Source organism: Barbatula barbatula (assembly GCF_947034865.1).
Source record: "Barbatula barbatula genome assembly, chromosome: 19".
Classification (NCBI taxonomy): Eukaryota; Metazoa; Chordata; class Actinopteri; order Cypriniformes; family Nemacheilidae; genus Barbatula; species Barbatula barbatula.
The window spans coordinates 8593525-8614851 of NC_136782.1; the positions used below are offsets into that span (position 1 = coordinate 8593525).

Below are 21327 nucleotides of genomic sequence, written 5' to 3' on the forward strand. Positions count from 1 at the left end.
CTTAAAATCCTCGGGTTCATCTTATATTTATTCACCAACATGGCGTTGTTTTTAAAAATAGATAAAAAGAAAACCAATGTAAAATACGAAAAATAGGCCTATCTGAGAACTTTACAGTAACTTTTAGTAAGGGCATTAAATACAAATGTTACATTATAGCCTATGTGTAACGCTTCAGTGGTTAATGCTAATTCATAAGTACGCATGATGTTGTACATCATATGGTATTAACTGCAAATATTGATCAATACAACCATTATGCTTCAAAACAATTTAAAGTTTAAAAACGATTAAAACGTCCACGTATCGCGCGCGACAGTAATTGGTCAAACTTCAGAAGCGCTGAGAAAAACTACAAATACCACATGATATTATATGATATTATATTAAGTTACATTTAAAACTACTTTTAAAAAAAACGATTAAAATAATATATTTTATATCAATAAAATGATATAAAATGATATATAATTGTCCGAATGTATTATGTTTGCAATCATTTTAAAGGCTTCACAAAAAGGTCACGTGACAAGATCACATGGCTCTGCCGCGTCACACCTGTTTGATAGGAGCAGGAAACATGGCGATCTTCAGTGTGTATGTTGTCAATAAGGCAGGTGGACTCATCTATCAGTACGATAATTATGTCACTCGGGCCGAAGTGGAGAAAACATTTAGTTTTCCTCTCGATTTAGTGTTAAAGATTCACGATGAGAAGGTAGTCGTTTCATTCGGACAGCGGGACGGCATCAGAGGTGCGTGTGCTTAGCCGCCTTCTAGTGAAGTGAATGGACGGCTAGAGACACATTGACATTAGTTCCCTGTTTGTTTCTGTGAATGATGTGTTTCTCGTGTGCAGTGGGTCATGGCGTTTTATCGATTAACGGGGTGAATGTGAACGGCAAGTACACGGCGGAAGGGAAGGAGATACTGGAGTATCTTAAAGACCCTGCAAACTATCCGGTGTCCATCAAATTCGGCCGACCTCGACTCAGCTCTAACGAGAAACTCATGCTGGCTTCAATGTTTCACTCGTGAGTATAAGAGAATCAGTATCGGATCAGAGTAACGACCCCCCAACCCAGTCACAGCAGGGGGGTAGCAACATTTGATGGGTGGCTAAACTGACAGAACTCCTGTGTGCTGATGACATACTCTGATAACGCACAGATCGGCCTTAAAAAGAGCTGATAACTTCACTGTTATTAGTCACTTATTAACAAGTTTTGATTTATGCTTCGCTTACAATGTACAATTGTTGCATCAAAGTATTTAATGCCACGATACATGAATATGAAATTGTGGTATTACCATTTGATAGTGCCAATGTACAAAACACATGAAATTGCATGAAACCAAACATTCGTGTCATTGCTTATAAAGGAAGAGTTTGGTTCCAGAATGAGATCACTCTGTTTTTCAGAGTTTTACAGTGCGGTCCAGTTAATATCTTTCAAACTACAGTTGGTTGGTTTTGATTTAAGCCATTATATCAATATATACACCTAACTCGCACAATTAAACACAACAAAAACACGATAACATAATAAAAACTCATTTTGGAACCAAACTCTTCGAATACTTTTGAGTACCAATAAGCAGTGATTACAATGAAATGTAAATGTCAAAAATGTTACGTAAAAAAACATGTGTTGGATGTTTACTTTCTTTCTCTTGAAGACTTTTTGCTATTGGATCACAGTTATCACCTGAGGTTGGCAGCTCTGGTATTGAGATGTTGGAGACTGATGTGTTTAAATTACATTGCTTTCAGACCCTCACAGGTATGATCAAATTTTAAAAAGTATATATTTCTTTATATGTGGACGTGATGGTAAATTCCTAGTTCGTTTCTTATTTATACATTTTTTTGCAGGAATAAAGTTCATTGTATTAGCAGATCCTCGGCAGACTGGTATCGATGGACTATTAAGAAAGATTTATGAAATCTACTCAGATTTTGCACTCAAGAATCCTTTCTACTCTTTAGAGATGCCTATCAGGTATGTAATGTTTGCATGAGCTTTGCACATACTGTCACTTCCACATACTTTCCTCGAAACCGTTTCTTTTTACAGATGTGAGCTTTTTGACCAGAATCTAAAAAGTGCCCTGGAAATAGCGGAGAAGGCTGGAACATTTGGACCAGGCTCCTGATCTTCATAATGAATATTTACCCGACAGCATTTCTAGATGTTCAGCCATGTCTTTAAAATGGTTGTGGTGCTGGCACAAGGACACTTCTTTACAGGAAGAGAAAAAAGACTTTCCTTCAGCTTCTTTTCAAATCTCTACAACCTAAACATGTAGTGAGATGAAATTCTTGATAAACCTTTATATAATCTACATTGACACCACTTAAGTTTCTTCTACAAGCTTTTTCAAAAAAGTTTTTTTAAGATTGCGGCTCACCATGGGACTACAACATGACGTTTATTTATTTGCTATGTTTACTGGAATCTGTCTAAATGTGTCTTTTTTAATTTCATATAATTTGCTTTACGTCAGCAGAATATAATGGTGTGGTTTGGAGTACAGTGTACCTTGGACTTTAGTCTCCTTTGTTTGGGTCAAAAACAAAGTAAGTCAAGTTCAAATGTTGGTAAAATAAAGGCAATAATATCCTGGACATGTAAATGAATACAGCGTAATGTGATTTAAATGTTTTTATTTATATAAAGGTACAATTTAAAATTAATGTGGTAACACATTGCCACAAATGTCACATTGTACATAATGTAATGCAGATAGAGGTAGAACCAGTTCAAAACGTGTGTTAATACCAAGAAAATGTCTTTAAAAATTATAGAATTCATTCATGTCAGCTTTTAATGATCAGAACCTCTTAAAATACAGTCTTCCGGTTTTAATGTAATACAAAATAAATAACACTTTTCTGAATGGAATGTTTAGAGACTAAATATCTCATAGATCCTAATGAACATTTCATAGGCCCAAAAGGTTGCTGATATTTTTTCAATATTTTCATTAATATTAGTGAAAAGAATATGAATATATTTTACAAACACCAAAGTTAATCCATAGAAAAATGACATTTTCTGTAATTACAGATCGCGCCCTTACAAAAAGGAAAACTAGTTAAAATACATTTAAATAATAAGCTAACTTTAGTCAGCTTTCTTTGGTATGTTTCCCATCTTGGTGCGAATATTCCGGAGAAAGAAATATCCAACTGTTGTGACTGTGCAGGTTATCTCAGCTACCCAGAATGCCTTGTTCCAGCCGTAGTGTTTAGCAATGGTACCAAATGGCAACCCTGAGAGGAAACCGCCAACTTCAAAGAAAACAGACAGAAAGAGACTACTTTACACTATATTTCCATAATTTAGGAGTACAAAAAAAAACACATTCTGAGATGGGCATTTAAGTCAGCAAAAATGATCTTTTGCATTGAATGATTATATAAATTATGCTTTTTAAATAAAAAAATTAAAAGAACATTATTACCGTTTGCCATCAAAGCAACAATGGCATGAGAGGTTCCACAGTAGTTTGAAGGTGCGCTCTCATTCGCAAGAACTCCAAATAAAGCAATCGGTCCATATGAAGAGAAGCCAAATGCTGCCCCCAACAAAAGAATCCAGACCTGTCCGTCAATGACAACCGTGTATTAAAAGCACAGGTATTGCTGTCATGGTAAAATAATGTGAGAAAAAGATAATGCAGAGTACGTTTGAGCTGTGTGCCGTGACAGTAGTGCGGAAGAGATACATGGAGATGCACATTCCAGCCATCATGGAGAGCAGGAGACCATGGCGAGGGTTTCCATATAAGCCCAGCCCTTGCTGTGAATAAAAAAAATTATAAACTAGATTTGAACGTTTTTTAAGAAGCTTAACCCTATATATACAGTATATATTGGGTTATATGTATATCCCATAAAGTCTATGGGAATTTTCACCAGTTGTGTCCACCACCACTTAACACATGAAAACATGCTTACAAAAGCAATTGCACAGGTATTGCGTATAGATATGCTTGTGTTATTAAACACCATCAAATATGTATTACATAGTATAGTATAAGTAGTTATTGTAGCTGTGATTTGCAGCGTGGAAAAACTGGATTAACCAAAATATGGTTATTAGTGGTACAAACTTGCCTTTGCCACGGCCCTGTCTGATAGGTATCCTGCCGTTAAACTTCCCATCAGTCCTCCGATCTCCAGAGCGCTCATGAAAGAGCTACCTGTGGATATTTTAGCAGAAATACACAGTTTTCGAGTCATATAATGAGATATTTAGGAAACAGTTCACCCCAAAAGGATTTTTTTTTCAAAACATGTATAAATGTCTTTGTTCTGTTGAACACATCAATATCAGATCACATCAAATAGTAAATGATGCGAGAATGTTCATTTTTGGGTTGAACTATCCGTTTAAATTTTTTGGTGTGGTTACAGTTCAAAGTACTAAAAAACAAACTGTACAGAAGGATTTAAAACTAAAAATTTAAGTAATAAGAATTCTATAATGCATTTTGCTCAGTACCCATGAATGTTGAGTGGCCCTTGTCCTGAATAAGGAACAGTTGTCCCCAGTCTGTGTAAGCAGTCTTTACCCCAAACACTACCAGGTAGCCCAACGATAACACCCACAGATATGGAGAAAGGATGAAGTCTTTGAATGTGCTTTCATCTCTGCTAGAGCCTAGAATTCAGAGGTAGATAACGGATCAGAATCTGTAAATCTGTCGGAGGACAAACAAGACTGAAAAACAATGTTGTCTCAGGAGGGTCCATTAGTTCAGTGCAGTGACCTTCAACAGAAAACACATGAATGAACACACACCGCATGCACTCAGTCCAAAAGTTCACAGAATCAGGGGAGAAACTTTTTATCTGATGCACACCTTAACCACCTCACAGAACAGCAATGACCTAGATAAACAAAACTACACTACACTAATGTCAAGTATGCAGATTAAAAATCAACTCCATTTACTTTCATTATGTGATGTTTGAGTAAATCAGAATATTAAACATGAAAATGGTGGATGAGGCTGACTGTAAAAAGTGAGAGGACCCCTCTCTTAAAGGTATAGTTCTTCAGGTATAGAAGATACTTTGAAAAACGTCTCAGTGGTTTTGTGTCCATTTAATGGAAGTCAATGGGCAGCAACATTGTCTGGAACTAACATTCTTCAAAATATCTTATTTTGTGTTCTGAAGATAAAGGTTTGAAATGACAATTAATGATCAAATAATTCTCAGTGTATCTTTGTGTATTAAGTGATAACTTATGTTAACATAAAAGTCATTTTACAGATGATCACATATTTCTTATATTATTCATATTTATACTGTATTAGGCCTACATGAATAATATGCACATCTGCAACAAAACCAAGAATATTTTATTCTTAATTGTAATTACAACGTTTGATTTTTACTTTTTTTTTTAAATCATCTATGAATGTGAATACTTATGGCATCATACCTCCTTTGCCTTTCTTTGGACCAGCCTCAATATTGGGCAGGCCCACTTCGCTTGGCTCATTGCGGATAATCAGCAGACAGAAGACGGACGTGATCACACAGGTCAGGCCAGAGATGGACAGCGTGGACCTCCAGCTGTAGCTCTGAGCCATTACTGTGGCAATGATGGGCCCCAGACCCCCTGCCAAATTCATACTGCAGGACAGCACCGCCCACCAGGTGCCAAACTGAGATGGCTCAAACCACTGTTTAAACAGAAAATATATACAGGAAACAATATATCATACGCACGTTAAAGGGACAGTTTACCCAAAATTATAAATTATCATCATTTACTCGTCCTTAAGTTGTTCCAAACCTGTATAAATGTCTTTGTTTGGTTGAACACAGAGAAACATATTTTAGAAGAATGCTTGTAAATATTTCAATGAGGTCCAAGAACTGTTTGGTTATAAGCATTTTTTCAAATATCTTCCTTTGTGTTCATTTTGACAGATAAATGTATACAGATTTGGTACAACTTGAAGGTGAACAAATGATGACAGAATATTTATTTTTGGGTAAAATGTTCCTTTCATTTCTTTAAAAATGCGGAAAAGACAACAACTGGACAGCTGAAACATCTGTTTATTTCTATATACAGTCGAATGCAAGTCGATGAAGGAACGGATCCATACCTTGCGTAGTACTTTTGCACATGGTGGCCAGCCCAGACCCTGACCCAGCCCATTCAGAAACCACAGGCCTGCGAACACAGACACCGAGGAGGACCAGGAGAAAACCACATTGATGCCACCGACCGTAAAGAGACCGATGGAGAAAAGCCATCGGGCACTGATTTGGTCAGAAAGAATACCGCTTATAAATTTGCTGATGGCGTAAGCCAGTGACTGACTGCTAGTGATAAGACCTGCAGAGCAGAAAGATGACAGAATATTTCATTAGACCGAGCGCATGATGAGAAAAACCTGTATAAATGTCTTTGTTCTGATGAACACAAAGAAAGATATTTGGAAGAAAGTTAGCAACTGACATTCCTGGGGCACCATTGACTACCATAGAAAATATTTGTATATATTGTTTGTTCTGTTAAACATAAAAGATCATCTTTTGAAGAATTTAGGAAACCAAACAGTTCTGGGGCACCTTTGATTACAATTTTTTTGACAACCCCTGAAATCTCAGTTGCTAACGTTCTTCTAAAGATCTTTCTTTGTGTTCAACAGAACAAATAAATATATACAAGTTTGGAATTACTTTAGGGTGAGTGAATGATGACAGAATTTTCATTTTTAGGTGAACTGTCCCTTTAAAATCACTTAAGAAACTAGGACTGTAGACTGTGCACAAGAATAATTCAATGACAGTGCTGATAAATCTGATGTTGAAATCACACTTCAAAATGTGGTGGGACAGATGAGTCCTAAATATTAATTTTCAAGTGGCTTTACCATAAAAAGTCACCATAATTCAAGATTGTTCTATAAAACGAGTGCGTTTTCGCATATAAAGTCACCATAATTCAAGATTATATTATAAAACGAGTGCTTTTCACATAAAAAGTCACCATAGTTCAAGATTATTCTATAAAACGAGTGTTTCGTTCAGTGCAAACAACAGCAAAATGTCAGATTTTCTTTTCTTATACATTGGGATTAAAGATACTTATGCTATGAACCATGCAGAAATGGACATTCCTTATCGGAAGATATGTTGAAATAAAACCACTTGAAAAAAAAACAATATGTAACTTTATATTGCTTTTAAATAAAGACAATCTTTGTCCGAGTCAGATTATTTAAAATACAACAGATAATTCCCTGAAACGGAAAGTGAACCCAACTGAGGCAATGCATGTAGGTTACTAAACGTGTGAGCACATGACAGAGAACTACGACCAGGCCGCTAAAGCCGCACACGCTCACCCAGGTCATCCTTATCCAGCGGGATCTCCTGCATAACAGAGGGCATGACAAAAGAAAACGTCTTCCTGTTGAAGTAATACAACGTGTAGCCCACAAACATGGCAAGGAAGATAGTAGCCCGGTAATAGCCATATCCAGACTTCGCCATGATTGGCACGGTGTAAAAAAGGATCAAAAGTCAATGCAAGTTACTGTACAGTTCAGCAGGGCCCTTCTTCAGCGGAGCGGAGACACCGGGAGCATCTGAAATGAAACGTACAGATCTAGCTGGGTCAGAGAAAAGAGCTGTAATCAATGGCAGGGTTAATGGTCAACCTGGCTGAGATCTTTGGAGTGTTCTTTAGCAAACGAAAGCTTTCCAGCGAACAGATTGCGATGTCCTTCATTGACCTGTTGTTTTTAATAACAGAGCAAGGAAAACAACATCACACGGATGCCTCGTGTTCAGGATATGTTGGCATCGTGCTTTGTTCTGGTCTTACACTTGTGTTCTTGAAGATCCAGCGATCAGAGGAGTTTAATGATTGACACGAGGGTCTATATGTGGCAGTTTAGCGGTTGAACCATAGAGGGCGTTGTAGCTCAACGAATCACTGCGCATTACAACAAAAATGTCTGTGGTCCTGTATTTGCATCTGCCGACCTCGGTGACGCGGTTTTATGGTGTTATTGCTCAGCCCATTAAACGCACAAACGTGTTTTAAATTTCTCGAATCGATACTTCGACGTTTGGTCTGCGCCGCAGTTTCGCAGACGTGGCAGCGTCATGAGAGATGATCATGTATTTCCTAACTTGAGGTCGACGCCGTCATTCGGGTTATCTGTACACTACGTTGAGGAATTGTTACTGTGTTCAAACAAATTGCGATATAATGCGGGTTTTGTGAAATGACAACGTGCCTACTTCCGTGTACAAGAAGTTACCTCTCGGATGTCTATTGCAGCAAGCATTTCCTTTATTATTTCATCCACGTCTTAACCATGTCGATTTCACACGCGATGCTTGATCGATATTGATGCTACTCCTGATTTCCATGTGGTCCTCGTCTAGATGCTGTAAATGTAAAACACTGAACTACAGTCAATGTCAGGGTGGTTGAATTTGAAATAGTCCGCGATTCTTTTCTGCCACCTACCGGATGAGTTGGAGTAAAGCACAAAAATTCTCACTCGAGCCTCTAGCGTGAGATCTGAGATTTATACTTAAAGATAAAAGTGATGTACATATAAACGCAAAACTGCCTTATCGTTTTTGTCTGTACTTGTCCGTTTGATTTACAATTAAATCGTTTATTTAATAAAGCAATATCACACTTCCAATGACTGTCAAGTATCAGGGTAAGGCCTACGTGAATATTCTGATGTTCTGTAACATTTACTTTTTTATTTCAGAAGTAAAAACTGAGAAACACAAGCAACCACATCTATAAATATTAAAGGCTTCATTAAAAAAGTGTTTAAATAAAGTGCTTTGTCAAGAACATGTTTACAGTGAATGCCTTAAAAGAGCTGGGGCTGTAATTTATCATAAAACATAAGTAATGTGCTCCTCCTCCTCTTGGCCCTATAGACCAGTGGTCCCAAAGTGGATGGCGCGTGCCGCACTGTAATGCATTACATTACATTACAACAGACGGTTCATCTGAATGAGTTGTTTCACCTCATATAATGTACGTTGTAATGCATTTCTAATAAATTCGTGCAGCTATTTATACATAATTTGTTATTTGGCAATCTGGATTTAATTTTATACATGTAAGTACGCATGTACTGTACATTTAGTTAAATCAGGGTTTGGGTGCCGTGGGAAAAGAAACTCTACAAAGGGGTGCCTTGCTTTCAAAATGTTTGGGAACCAGTGCTATAGACTATACGACGTGTAACGTTAGGCCTGTAGTCAATGGAAGTTGCGTTAGATCAACGACTGCCTGTCGTCATGTAATTTATGTATTTCCAGTGTAGGGTAAGCACAATTTACCTCTGATACTTTATAGGGGGATGTGAACACGTAAGACTGGGTCTCGCTATATCGCTCAAGCTGCACTGCAGTGTCTATTCACAGACGCGATCCCACTGCTGATCGGCATGGGGGCTTAAAAAGTCATAGCACACCAATTCTCAATGGGGCGCTCGATTTGAACCCTCATGTTTCTATGAAATCCTCGCTCGGGGCTACGCTCCTTCAAAGTTCAGCGCAATGTTAAGTCAATGGGATTTTTCGGGTGGTCCTTTGTCCCCCTATCGAAAACCTCCCACTCGATCGCTTAAAAAAGTCATAGCACACCATTCCTCAATGTTCCGATGTTCTTCCGATCGGGTTCAATCACGTTTAACACACATCAAACCACAGGGAAATCCGATAAGATTATCTTTAGAGCGGTTTAAGATCATCAGGACTTTACCTATACTGTCGGAAGGGGAGAAATCAGTTCGATTATCTTTTGGTGTGGCCCCAGCATAAGTCAACATGTGACATTAATGTGCTTACTAACACATAAAAACGAAATCCCAATACATTATAAACAGGTCTGTGATAATGTAAATTCACACGATTGTCAACAACATTTTTAAAGTCAACCATATACAAGAGTCATAAATGCAGAGCAATAAAACGTGATTTTCTGGTGTGGACATAAGCTGTGGGAGGCCATGTTCCCTTTAGTTTGCCTGACTGCATGTTATCCTAATGACAACAGTAACAAGCATTTAGTGCTTCTGAGGATCAATATAGCTTTCACAGTAATATGATGTGAAAAAGTCTGCGATTCTAACCTGTTATTTAAATTGAACTATTTTTTCGATTCATATTAATGGCGCAATCAGATTATTCCAGAGAGACCAAGAATGCTTGTGGATGCATTTGGCCTAACTTCAATGTGGGCATGGCCCGAATATTGCTGTTATGGTTAGTCATTGTCCTCTACACTTTATTTGGGGCTGCAGTTTTTTCGGCCCTCGAGAGACCATCAGAACTGGAGGCTCATTGCAAATGGAACAAACAGCTAGCAGAATTCATTCAGGATCATCAGATTCCAGCCGAGGAGTTACATCAGCTGCTGGGAAACTATGAGGTGGCCGTTGCCACTGGGATTCGTATGGAACCACGGAGACCACGATGGGATTTCTCTGGAGCTTTATACTTTGTGGCTACTGTGGTCAGCACTATAGGTAAGTCTGCACACGAGATCGGTACAGTGAATCTTATTGGACGAGATTGCATAATAATCACATATTTTGGGTTTAGTATCTTTTAAATCAAATGCAAATTCTTGTGTTCTTTTTATGAAGTTTCCATCCATGCAAATGAAGAATTAAAGGTACATTAATGCCCTGCTTTTATTGATATGACCTTATTTGATACAATCCCAAACATACCCTCTTAAAAATAAAGGTGCTTAAAAGGTTTTTCACAGCGATGTTTGTTTCCACAAGGAACCATTTGTGAAACAGAAAGGTTATTCAGATGTAAAAGGTTCTTTATGGAACCAATTGTTCTTTTAAGGCATCAAAGAAGCACCTTTTTTATGAGGATCTCAATGTGACTCCATGTGCAAATTGTAGAATTGCACCCAGTCAAAACGCAAATGTGGGTCACTTTGTGTAGCTCTTGCTAATTGCTGATACTCATTTTTAAAGCTTTTTTTTCATAATTTGTAATACATTCTATTTTAAAAGTATTATGATTGAGTATTTATCTAAATAAAAAAATGTCTGATTTGTGAACAATTTCTTGTCTGCACTATGTTGTCTTTTTTCAATTCGTAAAATAAAATAAGTAAAAAGCATAAAATGTAATAAACTTGTGTATATAAAACTACACCTGCAACAAACTTTTTATTAAAAAACAAGTTCATTTAGTGTTAATTCACTGAATGTGTCTGGGTGTGTCATATCTAGCCTTGGATAATTGACTTTTTTGTGGCACACATCTGTCCATGTATTTGAAGAAGCTTCAACCAATATTTTCCCAGATTCCATTAGCTTAAAAAGCTTTGGATATTCAAACATTTCAGGGTTGACAAGCTGTTTACATAGCAATCTTTTTTATCTGCTTCGATCTAATCTTTTAGCTGGGAGTTCACATTATAATAGCTTTGTAATCATGGATACATTTAAAAAGCACCTAAAATATACAACGTCCAACAGTAATGTGTCAATACACATAGTGGAATCTGTAAATAAACCAAATATTACAACAATTTAGAATTAAGGACTGATTTTTTTATATGATCAATTTTAAATGAATACATTTTGTGCAGTTATATAACATATGTGACTCTTAAATTATTGTTTATTTCTGTGTGGATATACAGGCTTTGGAATGGCAGCACCCGCCACTCTCAATGGAAAAATCTTTCTCATCTTCTACGGGCTGATAGGCTGTGCCACCACTATTCTCTTCTTCAACCTCTTTCTGGAACACATGATAAGCCTGATTACCGTCCTCACACGCCGGTGCCACAAGCAGAGGAGGTTGAAAACACATCTAAACACAGAACCGAGAGACGGGCAGGAGAATTGGAAACCATCTGTTTACTATGTGACCCTGATTTTGGCAGCAGTTGCATTTCTGGTTAGCTGCGTGGCATCTGGTTTGTACTCAGCTATGGAGGATTGGCCCTACCTAGAGTCGATGTACTTCTGCTTTGTGGCTTTCAGCACCATGGGCTTTGGAGACATGGTGAGCGTGCAGAGGGCCTGTTATGAAGCACGATGGGTTTATCAGATAGCTAACTCTTTAATGATCATTCTTGGTGTCAGCTGTACCTACTCGCTTTTCAATGTCACCTCCATCCTCATCAGACAGATGTTGAATTGGATTTTGGCCAAGCTGTTCATTCTGCGTTGCTGCTCGGCTGAGAGTGAAAAGGGTGGAGCAGATCGATTCTGCTGCTGCTCCGTCGCAGGTCTGAACGTTACAAAAACGTCCAATCAGCAGATCCAGAATCATGGGCAGCCACACGGGACCTGCCATGGAGTCAAGAACTCTCTTAGCTCCATGTGTAGGTGCACCAGCGCTGGAGTAGACAATGTCTGCGAGAGCAAAACTTGGGGGAAAGTTGACGTCAGGCCTGCGTTTGGATGTGGGTCTTTAAGAGAAGGGTTAGGGGATGGGACATTGAGACTTGTCAGCAAGGCCTGCACCACTAGGGAACATAATAGTGTACACTACGAAGTATGCACTTCTGTTGTGTCAAATCATCACCTGTATGAAACAAACATTAGTCTGGAAGAACATCACAAGCTAAATGAAACCACTTAACATGTGTAAAGTGTATACTAAATTATAAAACATCTGAAATGTAAACCTTTTTCTGTTGATAGTATTTGTCAAAAATATGTTTATTTGATCAATTATTTTAAAATACATTTTGTGTTTCCCCACATGAATGAATGCTGTATTGAATAAAAATGTATATTCACGAGCATTATATACCAGAAGGGTGAATATTGGTGCGCTGCGCAGGCCGATCATCAAGGTACCGCGAGAGCAGACATCTCCCTATAATATAAAACGCTCTCGCGAGACTACCCTGTAATTACGTCCCAGAGCAGCATCACACCGAACAGCTCAGCGCGGAGGGATACAGCTTAGTGCACTGCGGCGCATTACTACACCGTAATCTGCGCTGCGGGCTGATCCAAGACCTCTCATCCACACACACACACACACGCGCATATATCATATCCTGCGTTATATACTATCGCATTCTTTAAAACGCACTCTCTGCTCTCTGCTGCTGATTTGAGACACGGCTTCTCGGACGGGCTTTGATTAAATAACTCCAGCAACATGGTGAGTAAAGCTGTTCTCAACGTGAGGTTTCTTCACGGCTAACGGTTTAGCCGCTTTAGCATCCTGTCAAGACGGAGCGTGACAGACAAATTGCAAGACGTATTAGAACGACAATTTAAACGTGGGTTTTGCCGTCTTGTGTGTGTTTTGAACATAGAAAGATCTACACACGCGTCGATGATTTTGTGCAGCACAGAGAGCCAGCTAGCTCAAACAGAGGTGTGATTCCACAATTGTGTTAACTTGTGTTATAGGAAATGACATCACTTTGCTCTATTTATGTACTTGTTTTGACAACCAATGGATGTTAAAAGGGCTAAATGAATGGTTTCGTTACAGTTTTCGACCTCTTGCAGCATTCCTGCTTTAATGTTAAATTTGTATTTGTTTATTTTTATGCACACTTTAACTCCAGACGGCTGACCGCTTGTATTATAGACGCTTTAATGTTGCGCGTTAAAAACGCATGCAGCACATCACGCGTGCGGCGTCCACGCACGCAGCGCTTCATCTCGGCGTGTGAACACTCACTGGCTGCTAATTTTACACGGGCTGAGCTCATTGCCTTAACAGAAGGATAAGTGTGGGCGTGGTGGTGTAAAAATAACCGTAACCATCGGCAAAGCAAATGCGCTCAAGTTCCTCATTTCTGGATGAGTGTTCCTCTTCGATGGCTTTGCCAGACCCAGTGCAAAGTTTGCAAAGTCACCCTGTCCTCACAGACCCCGCAGGCACGGCCAAGGTTGTCTGTCGAGAGTGCATGAGCCAAAGTTGTCTAGGGTAGCTGTTGCGCACTGTGTGAGAAATCTGCAATTCAGCATCTCCACCAAGCTGTATAAGGCACAAACATGAATGGACTGAGATCGCATAATGCAGCAGGCTGAACTGCAGTGACGGATCCTGGATGTCCCCCCTCCCAGATCCATCTCTACCCCTCCCCCTTTCCCCCTGCATTGAACCAAATCATAGCTGGTGCAGTAACACGCTGACACAGGATCTGCAGTGCAGACGCACACGCTCATCGAAATGGAATGCAACACGGGGAGGACTCTTGTTGCACGGCAAACATTTTTCCCCCCATGCACCGCGTAATCCGCCGTAATTGCTGCAGCCGTTGAAATGCGGTCGGAGGACTGAAAGGCAGCGCAGAATATGTTAGCCATGCAGCGGAGACAGAAGTGTGGGTCCACCTGCACCCGAATCAGGTGTTAAGCATCTTTTTAGCATCTATGCTGCTGGTTTCTGGTATGTTGGGCTTTTCCATGTGATGGCATTGGGTGGCAGATATCCATGTCTATGTTACACCTATAGCAGGAGCGGAATATCATACTTGGGCCTGTCAACAACCACACATGCATAAAAACGGCCTGGCAAACACTCATTTTTATAAACATCAAATGCGAAATATATTATTTCCTGATTCCTCCTTAACCGTACAAAATTGGATAAAAATCTTGTATCTAGCTCTATCATCACATTATTGTTATAAACATGTATCAGCTGTTTTCTCATCCCTCAAATGGCAAGCCAAATGGATTGATGCTCAAGTTATTGCCTCGTGGATGAGTCAGGCCGATCTCAAATTGATTCTGTTATAGATCTTGTTCCACCGTATTCATTTTAAGCTCAAGGCTTTGTGAACCGCCAGCCTTTGGATCCTCAAAAAAAGCACAGCTGAATCACGGCAAATGAATCTTATTGAATATGATGCCTGTGCAGATGGATCCTTTCCGGTTTAGTAATTGAGTAATGAACTTCGTGTCAGAGAGAAGTGCAATCATTTTAAGTGTGCCGCATTCATGAGCCCACAAGTGGCACTGTCTAATTATATCTGCCAGAAATATTTTTGTACATGTCCTTCATTTAGTGTAACATTGATGTGTGTGTGCGTGAATACTGCAGAAGTGAAACTCGTCTGATAGTGATGTGGCATGCAGGCGATTGATTTTCTTTCACTTTCTTCATATACAGGCAGACCAGCTGACCGAGGAACAGATCGCTGGTGAGTGCATTCCCATGTTAGGCTTCATAACTGGCTATGCCCACATTATTCTCCATAAATGCGAAACATCTTTTTTACAGCTTTACTTTATGTCCAGCAAAACAGGCATATGACTCGTACTTCTGTGAACAGACATGTGTATATGACCCGTACTTCTGTGAAAGATATTTTGAGAAATGTCTCTGTACTCGGTTTCTGTACATGCAATGGGGGTCAATGTTGTTTGGGCACCAACATTTTCAAAATCTATACTTTTGTGTTCTGCAGAAGAAAGTAAGTCAAACAGGTTTGAAATAAGAATAAATGATTAGAGAATTTCTTGGATGAACTATTGTATAGTATTGGATCTAAATATTCTGTTTGTAAAAAAGATTTTTGTCTGTATCATGTATGTTTTACAACAACTGTAATGTCTACGTAGTAAATCATGTACAACCAAACACTGTGCTTGCCTTAACTATCCATTTTTTCTGTTTGAAATAACTTTTTCTTTATGAGATAACTGGATAACATGCATTCATATAAATTGTGGCCATTATCATTTTTGGTTTAACTATACCTTGCAGGGATTAAATGCATGCGTTATGTCTTTTGATTTAAAACAGAGTTCAAGGAGGCATTCTCACTCTTTGACAAAGATGGCGATGGCACCATTACCACTAAAGAGTTGGGCACAGTGATGCGTTCTCTGGGTCAGAACCCCACTGAAGCTGAGCTGCAAGATATGATCAATGAGGTTGATGCTGATGGTAAGACTCCTTTACAATTTCACAACAGCATGAATAAAGTTTCAAACTTTATTAAACACCCGAACCAGCTAAACATCGCGTTATGAATTATTTGAAAATTGTAGACGTTGCGGTGGTGGAGGATTCAAACCAATGTCCTCTGCAGGAAGTTTGCTGGAAATTGACACATCTGCTTAAAGCATGTCTTCACTACTGCTGACATGTATTAAAGGGACAGTTTACCCCAAAATACAGATCCTGTCATCATTTGCTCACCATCGAGTTGTTCCACATTGTATAAATATAAAGATATATGGAAGAATGCTTCTAACCAAACAGATCTTGGCCACCATTGACTATAAAGTATAGAATGTACAAAGTATATGATATCCTACTATGGTTATTTTCTTTGTTCTGTTGTGCACAAAATAAGACATTTTGAAGAATGTAGTAAAGCAAACAATTCTGAGGTAGTTTTGACGAGCATTGTTATTTTTCCTACTATGGTAGTCAATGGTGTCCAAGATCCGTTTGGATACAAGCATTCCTCCAAATATCTTATTGTGTTCAACCAAACATAGATATTTAAAGGTTTGGAACAACTTGAGGTTGAGTAAATAATGACAGAAATTTCATTTTTTGGTGAACTATCCCTTTAATATACAAGACATACATTTGCATTATTGCTAAGAAAGCAGTGTTATGAAAGCAATCCTTTATAATCCTATGGCAGTTTTGCATTTATTTATCATCCTTGTCATGGTAATATATCATTTCCCAACTCTCTCTATATATTTATCTGTTTTTTCTCTTCGTGTACTGCTTTTGTTGCTCAAAATATTTTCTGGAAGTCTGCTTTCCATCACTGCACAACCGCTACATAAAATTGAATTGCAGTGTTTTAACACCTTTCAGTTTTACACTAGTGTCAAGTTAAGCCCTATTAACACTGGGTATGATTAAGGAATGCAAATACACGTTGCCGGTTTTAAATTTCAGTACAACAGTGATGCTAAAGCTAATAAAACCACTACTGATTGAACTTTAGTAGTACTCAGTCCAGAAGATTTGTATTGTAATACAGCGTTTTTATATCAGTCTGTGGAACCCTTTAACCATGACTACAATAGGTCTGCCTTTAGCCTGTGATTCTGTGTTCGCTTACAAGGTTTTACAGTAAAAGTTGGACGGCAGATGGTTGCAGATCATCATCATCACTTATTGCACAAGTGTAAATTAACTGACGCAGATCGATCATGTCACGAAGTTCTTCTGCACTTGCATTGCGTCTGGTGTGAAGGCAGGATGTTAACATAGTTGTTTCTTTACTCGGGTTCATTTAATGTTGTGTTAAAAACATGGTACTCTCTGTCCACAGGCAATGGAACTATAGACTTCCCAGAGTTCCTAACCATGATGGCGAGGAAAATGAAAGACACGGACAGCGAAGAGGAAATCCGAGAAGCTTTCAGAGTCTTCGACAAGGTGAGAAAACGTCACGGTTAACTGCAGCTGCCAAACACATGAAACTTGAAGACCCAGTAAACCGGGTTGTTGACGTGCTGCAAATGCTGTTGACATGTGCTGTGTTTATAGAAAAACTGTACAGGTGTGTGGGATCGCGATTATTTACAATGTTTTTGCATCACGTCATTGGTGTGACAGTGGGCTTGACAGAGGATTACCATTGATAAGTGTTCTTCCAATGTAAATACAGTTTGACCGTGATGTCTGTATGTTAAGCCACGGATGTTCTCTTGCCCTCAGGATGGAAATGGCTACATCAGTGCTGCCGAGCTACGTCACGTCATGACTAACCTTGGCGAGAAATTGACAGATGAGGAAGTGGACGAGATGATACGAGAGGCAGATATTGATGGAGATGGTCAGGTCAACTATGAAGGTGAGTTGATGTGGATGGCTGCTTTTTGGATGAATTGCTTTCAATAATTTGGTTATATACTGTATATGTAGCATTTCCTGTCTTGTTCATATTCACTGTTGTGCGAATTAGTTTCCAGATGTTTTTGATGAACCCAGCAGAGAGAATGTTTTGATGTGTTAATTATTGCACCTACATTTAACATTCTGTCCATCAGATCTGGAAGGTCTTTATATTATTAGTGTGCTGTTGTACCTGTTCGTTGGAAGTGTTTGCTGAAGAAAAGCAGCACTACTATTCAAGCTTATGATAAAGAAAAATAGATTTCTCACCCTCGTGCCATCCTAGATGTGTGTGACTTCCTTATTTTAGTGTTGTATAAAATAGCCACCACTAACCGTCATAGGTCCAACATGTTAAAACTCAAAAAAGCACAAATCTTTATCAAATGTCCTGTGAAGCGAAATAGTGTGTGAGATAACATTGGTTTCAATTTCACAAAATATGCTTAAAGAACTCAAAACAAGTGCCAAATTGCACATTGATAATCATAATAAGTCTTAAAATCATTTGAATAAAAAGTAATATTTTAAAGTTGCATGTGTCATTTCATTTAGTCATTATCATTAGTCCATCGCTTATCTATTTTCTATTAAATATAAGTATCTATTTCCTTTTTCTTGTTTTTGCAGAGTTTGTCCAGATGATGACCGCAAAGTGAAGGATTGTCCTATCCTTTAACCTCTCTCTCTCTCTTACATTGCTTGTCCTACTAAGATCACTCTGTCTTTAAAAAGAAAAAAATCAAGTTTACTTCAGAGAGTATACAAATTCTGTGATCTCTTACCAAAATCGTCAATTTTAGAAGCAATTTGTGGAAAAACAATCGCGGACTTGTCCCTGCAGAAGTGAATGGACCAAGCATAACTGCATGAGCCCTTTCGGAGCAAACGTCTCCAGACCTGACAAACATTTTGAGGACAGAACGTCACTTTAGTCGCAAATGAGTTGAAGTCTTTTAAATGCAGAGAACATCTTCCATGAGTGTTCTGTCAATGCGTCAAAAAATTGATTAAATAACAAACTACAATAATGCTAAGCAATTGTGGAATATAGTCCAGGGCCACAGCGCTGCCTTTACTACAAACTGAGCAAAACCAACTGCGTGCGACCTTTGTGGTGAAGTCATGCTTTTCTGTATTGCCTTCTCCCGTTTAAGACTCGAAACTGGATGTTTATTGTTAAAACCCGACATCATACTTCTAATATGTATAACTGAGGTTTATTGGCAGTGACTTTAAGAGTGTGTCTTATGAGCTATAAGGTTACCAGTGTTTACCATTGACTGGTTGATTGACTTTATTTCGATGTGGGTTTTGTCCTGTGCTATGACGGCTTCAATCTTTGTGGGCACACCGAGATGCAAAGTATGTACAGCAGAATCAAAACGTGATCGCTAACTGTAAAAAAACATAGTTACACAGAGAATCATAATGCTATCAGTGTTATGCTCTATAAATGTACCGTTCTCCAATATTAACGTCTGGTAAACTTTGCATTGCCTATTGTTAATCTGCAGTAGTTAGGTCTGTGACTTTAGTTTGAACCATGGTCTTGAAACGTGCCATAATACTCGTACGCCTCAACTCTCTTGCAAGATATCTTGTAGTCAATTAAGATGTATATTATCAATATATAAATATACACACATACTTATAAAATCTATATATATATATATACAGTATATTTGCACTTCGGTGTAGATTATACATTGAGTGACGGAGGAGGAACCCGCTGCTGCTGCTGCTTCTACAGATCATACGTTTTTTGCTCTCGTGGGTTTGTCACAACCTTGTCAATTGCTCCGGATTTTGTTTGCGCTTCGCTTGCAAGAAGATCAACGAAGGAAGGTTTTTTGTGGGGTGACTAGAATATGTATTAAATTGTATTGCTAGCAAAACTCGGGTTACATTGAAGGGCTTGTTGTTGGTCTAATAATTGGATTTCTTAAACGTATTACTTCTGTGGTGAAGAGCTTTACATGGCTTCTCTTACCCTGTTCAGGACTGTCCAGACAGTTTAACGTCAGGGTTAGAAAATAAGCGACTGGATAGGAGATAATCAAACGTGAAAAATGTACAGATAATGTGTGATGCATCTGTGTTTTCCAATAAAAATAAATGTATACGGTTATGCATACGCGTCTGTGTTTCATGTGGAGATGTGTTTGATTAATTGCTTTCAGGGTAAGAGTCTTAGTCACCCGAGCGGTAATTGTCTCAGTCTCTTTAAACTATTTTTGTATAGTGCTTGTGCAGGATAGACTGTATTCAGATGTTGATCTTGAGTACACTTTCTGATGTCACACCTCATAGGGGTTAAATGTCACAAATGGGAACACGAGCTGCCACACACATGGGGTTTACTTAGGAAAGAGGAAGCCTTTATTTTACGTTGTAAATCATAAGGTTACAATTTTAGGACAAAACCGTTCTATTACCTGGAAAATTGACTGAATTTCATTCAGCTCTGAGAATTACAGCAGTTATACAAATTGGACTGTAGGGTGCACTGTTGGGTCAACTTTTTCAGAAACGATAGCACTTCTGTAGGTATGACTTTCAAAATCTTTTAAAAGGGAAATAGATGAGGGAAGTGAAAAACAGAACTACCACGTGTTGTCTTACAACTACAGTTGACACTTTGAAACGGGGTGTTTTGTCTTTTTCTCAAAACACAAGCAGGCCTTGCTTGCACCTGTTTTTTTACCTGATTTAAAAATATTTTGGGCCTATACTCAACAAGAAAGCATGAGAATGTGGTTTGTGTAGAAATACATTTTATAAACACAAGGAAGTTTTATTCTAAATTTATTTATAAAATTGGCAGCCATAATATTTGTGTAACACTGTTGACAGCCAATTAATAGTTCACACAAAAAAGATGATAATTTGAAAAGTGCTGTTTAGCGAACAACACAATCCCATTGACTTGCATTGGGTCTGTCTCAATACAATAGAAGTTTGGTCCGCAAGTCAGCATTGTTTGGTCCCCAACATCAAAATATATTTTGTGATCTGCAGAAGAAAGAAAGTGGTGCTGATTTGAAATGACAAGTGGCTGAGTAAGCGAAGACGGTTTTCATTAATGGGTGATCTATTACTTGCATCCACTCTTGTGCTTTCATGACATCACACTATGCAATATAAAAATATTTTGTGAGATTGGGTCAAACTGAACCTGAATTGCTTCACATGCAATATAATGCCAAATCTGATACCTGTGACTGAAATTGGTTGTGGGGAAGAAATGTCCGATAATAGTTAATAAAAATTGCAGAGGCGGTTCTTAGATCGTGTGATGTAGTTTTTCCACTGTGAGACTGTGGGATTGTGGAAAATGCCTGTCTCGCACAATGTTGAAGCTGACGTCTGTTTATTGATCCAAATTGCAAATGGAGGAGAAAATTACCTGGTTTTCTCTTCCTCTCTGCACAATTCCTCCTTCCCTCACATCATGGTGTGTGGCATTGATT

The 21327-nt window shown here is 38.5% G+C and overlaps 4 protein-coding genes across 6 annotated transcripts; 3 read left to right on the forward strand and 1 right to left on the reverse strand.

Moving 5' to 3' along the window:
• Positions 1-522: 522 nt before the first annotated feature.
• On the forward strand, positions 523-2629 carry trappc4 (trafficking protein particle complex subunit 4). Its single transcript, XM_079481586.1, has 5 exons — positions 523-755; positions 860-1034; positions 1681-1784; positions 1877-2003; positions 2079-2629. The coding sequence occupies exons 1-5, from the start codon at positions 539-541 to the stop codon at positions 2155-2157; spliced, it is 702 nt and encodes a 233-aa protein (XP_079337712.1). The 5' UTR covers positions 523-538; the 3' UTR covers positions 2158-2629.
• Positions 2630-2651: 22 nt separating this feature from the next.
• slc37a4a (solute carrier family 37 member 4a) lies at positions 2652-8555 on the reverse strand. Of its 3 annotated transcripts, XM_079481585.1 has the most exons (10): positions 7866-8510; positions 7699-7773; positions 7384-7626; positions 6136-6368; positions 5460-5703; positions 4512-4670; positions 4124-4209; positions 3693-3806; positions 3469-3607; positions 2652-3295 (listed from the first exon to the last, which is right to left on the reverse strand). In XM_079481585.1, the coding sequence occupies exons 3-10, from the start codon at positions 7529-7531 to the stop codon at positions 3129-3131; spliced, it is 1290 nt and encodes a 429-aa protein (XP_079337711.1). In that variant the 5' UTR covers positions 7532-7626; positions 7699-7773; positions 7866-8510; the 3' UTR covers positions 2652-3128. The 3 variants fall into 3 exon arrangements, with proteins under 3 accessions (XP_079337711.1, XP_079337710.1, XP_079337709.1); XM_079481584.1 differs by lacking the exon at positions 7699-7773 and having other exon boundaries at positions 8308-8555; XM_079481583.1 differs by having other exon boundaries at positions 7699-8016.
• Positions 8556-10265: 1710 nt separating this feature from the next.
• LOC306908807 (potassium channel subfamily K member 13) lies at positions 10266-12410 on the forward strand (the record flags this gene model as incomplete). Its single annotated transcript, XM_079482003.1, has 3 exons — positions 10266-10551; positions 11697-12290; positions 12391-12410. 3 exons carry the CDS (start codon positions 10266-10268, stop codon positions 12408-12410), a joined length of 900 nt encoding a protein of 299 aa, XP_079338129.1.
• Positions 12411-12950: 540 nt separating this feature from the next.
• On the forward strand, positions 12951-19990 carry calm3a (calmodulin 3a (phosphorylase kinase, delta)). The gene is made up of 6 exons (XM_079482364.1): positions 12951-13180; positions 15152-15182; positions 15788-15931; positions 17289-17395; positions 17678-17813; positions 18485-19990. The coding sequence occupies exons 1-6, from the start codon at positions 13178-13180 to the stop codon at positions 18511-18513; spliced, it is 450 nt and encodes a 149-aa protein (XP_079338490.1). The 5' UTR covers positions 12951-13177; the 3' UTR covers positions 18514-19990.
• The last annotated feature ends 1337 nt before the right edge of the window (positions 19991-21327 follow it).

Excerpts from the sequence above, each read along its gene's own strand:
- trappc4 (XM_079481586.1), top strand. The coding sequence starts at position 539 with ATGGCTCTGCCGCGTCACACCTGTTTGATAGGAGCAGGAAACATGGCG. Across the intron at positions 756-859 it reads ACAGCGGGACGGCATCAGAG|TGGGTCATGGCGTTTTATCG; the intron begins GTGCGTGTGCTT and ends TCTCGTGTGCAG. Across the intron at positions 2,004-2,078 it reads TCTTTAGAGATGCCTATCAG|ATGTGAGCTTTTTGACCAGA; the intron begins GTATGTAATGTT and ends TTCTTTTTACAG.
- slc37a4a (XM_079481584.1), bottom strand. The coding sequence starts at position 7,531 with ATGGCGAAGTCTGGATATGGCTATTACCGGGCTACTATCTTCCTTGCC. Across the intron at positions 5,704-6,135 it reads GTGCAAAAGTACTACGCAAG|TGGTTTGAGCCATCTCAGTT; the intron begins GTATGGATCCGT and ends CTGTTTAAACAG. Across the intron at positions 4,671-5,459 it reads TCCAAAGAAAGGCAAAGGAG|GCTCTAGCAGAGATGAAAGC; the intron begins GTATGATGCCAT and ends TCTGAATTCTAG.
- calm3a (XM_079482364.1), top strand. Across the intron at positions 15,183-15,787 it reads GACCGAGGAACAGATCGCTG|AGTTCAAGGAGGCATTCTCA; the intron begins GTGAGTGCATTC and ends GATTTAAAACAG. Across the intron at positions 15,932-17,288 it reads CAATGAGGTTGATGCTGATG|GCAATGGAACTATAGACTTC; the intron begins GTAAGACTCCTT and ends CTCTGTCCACAG.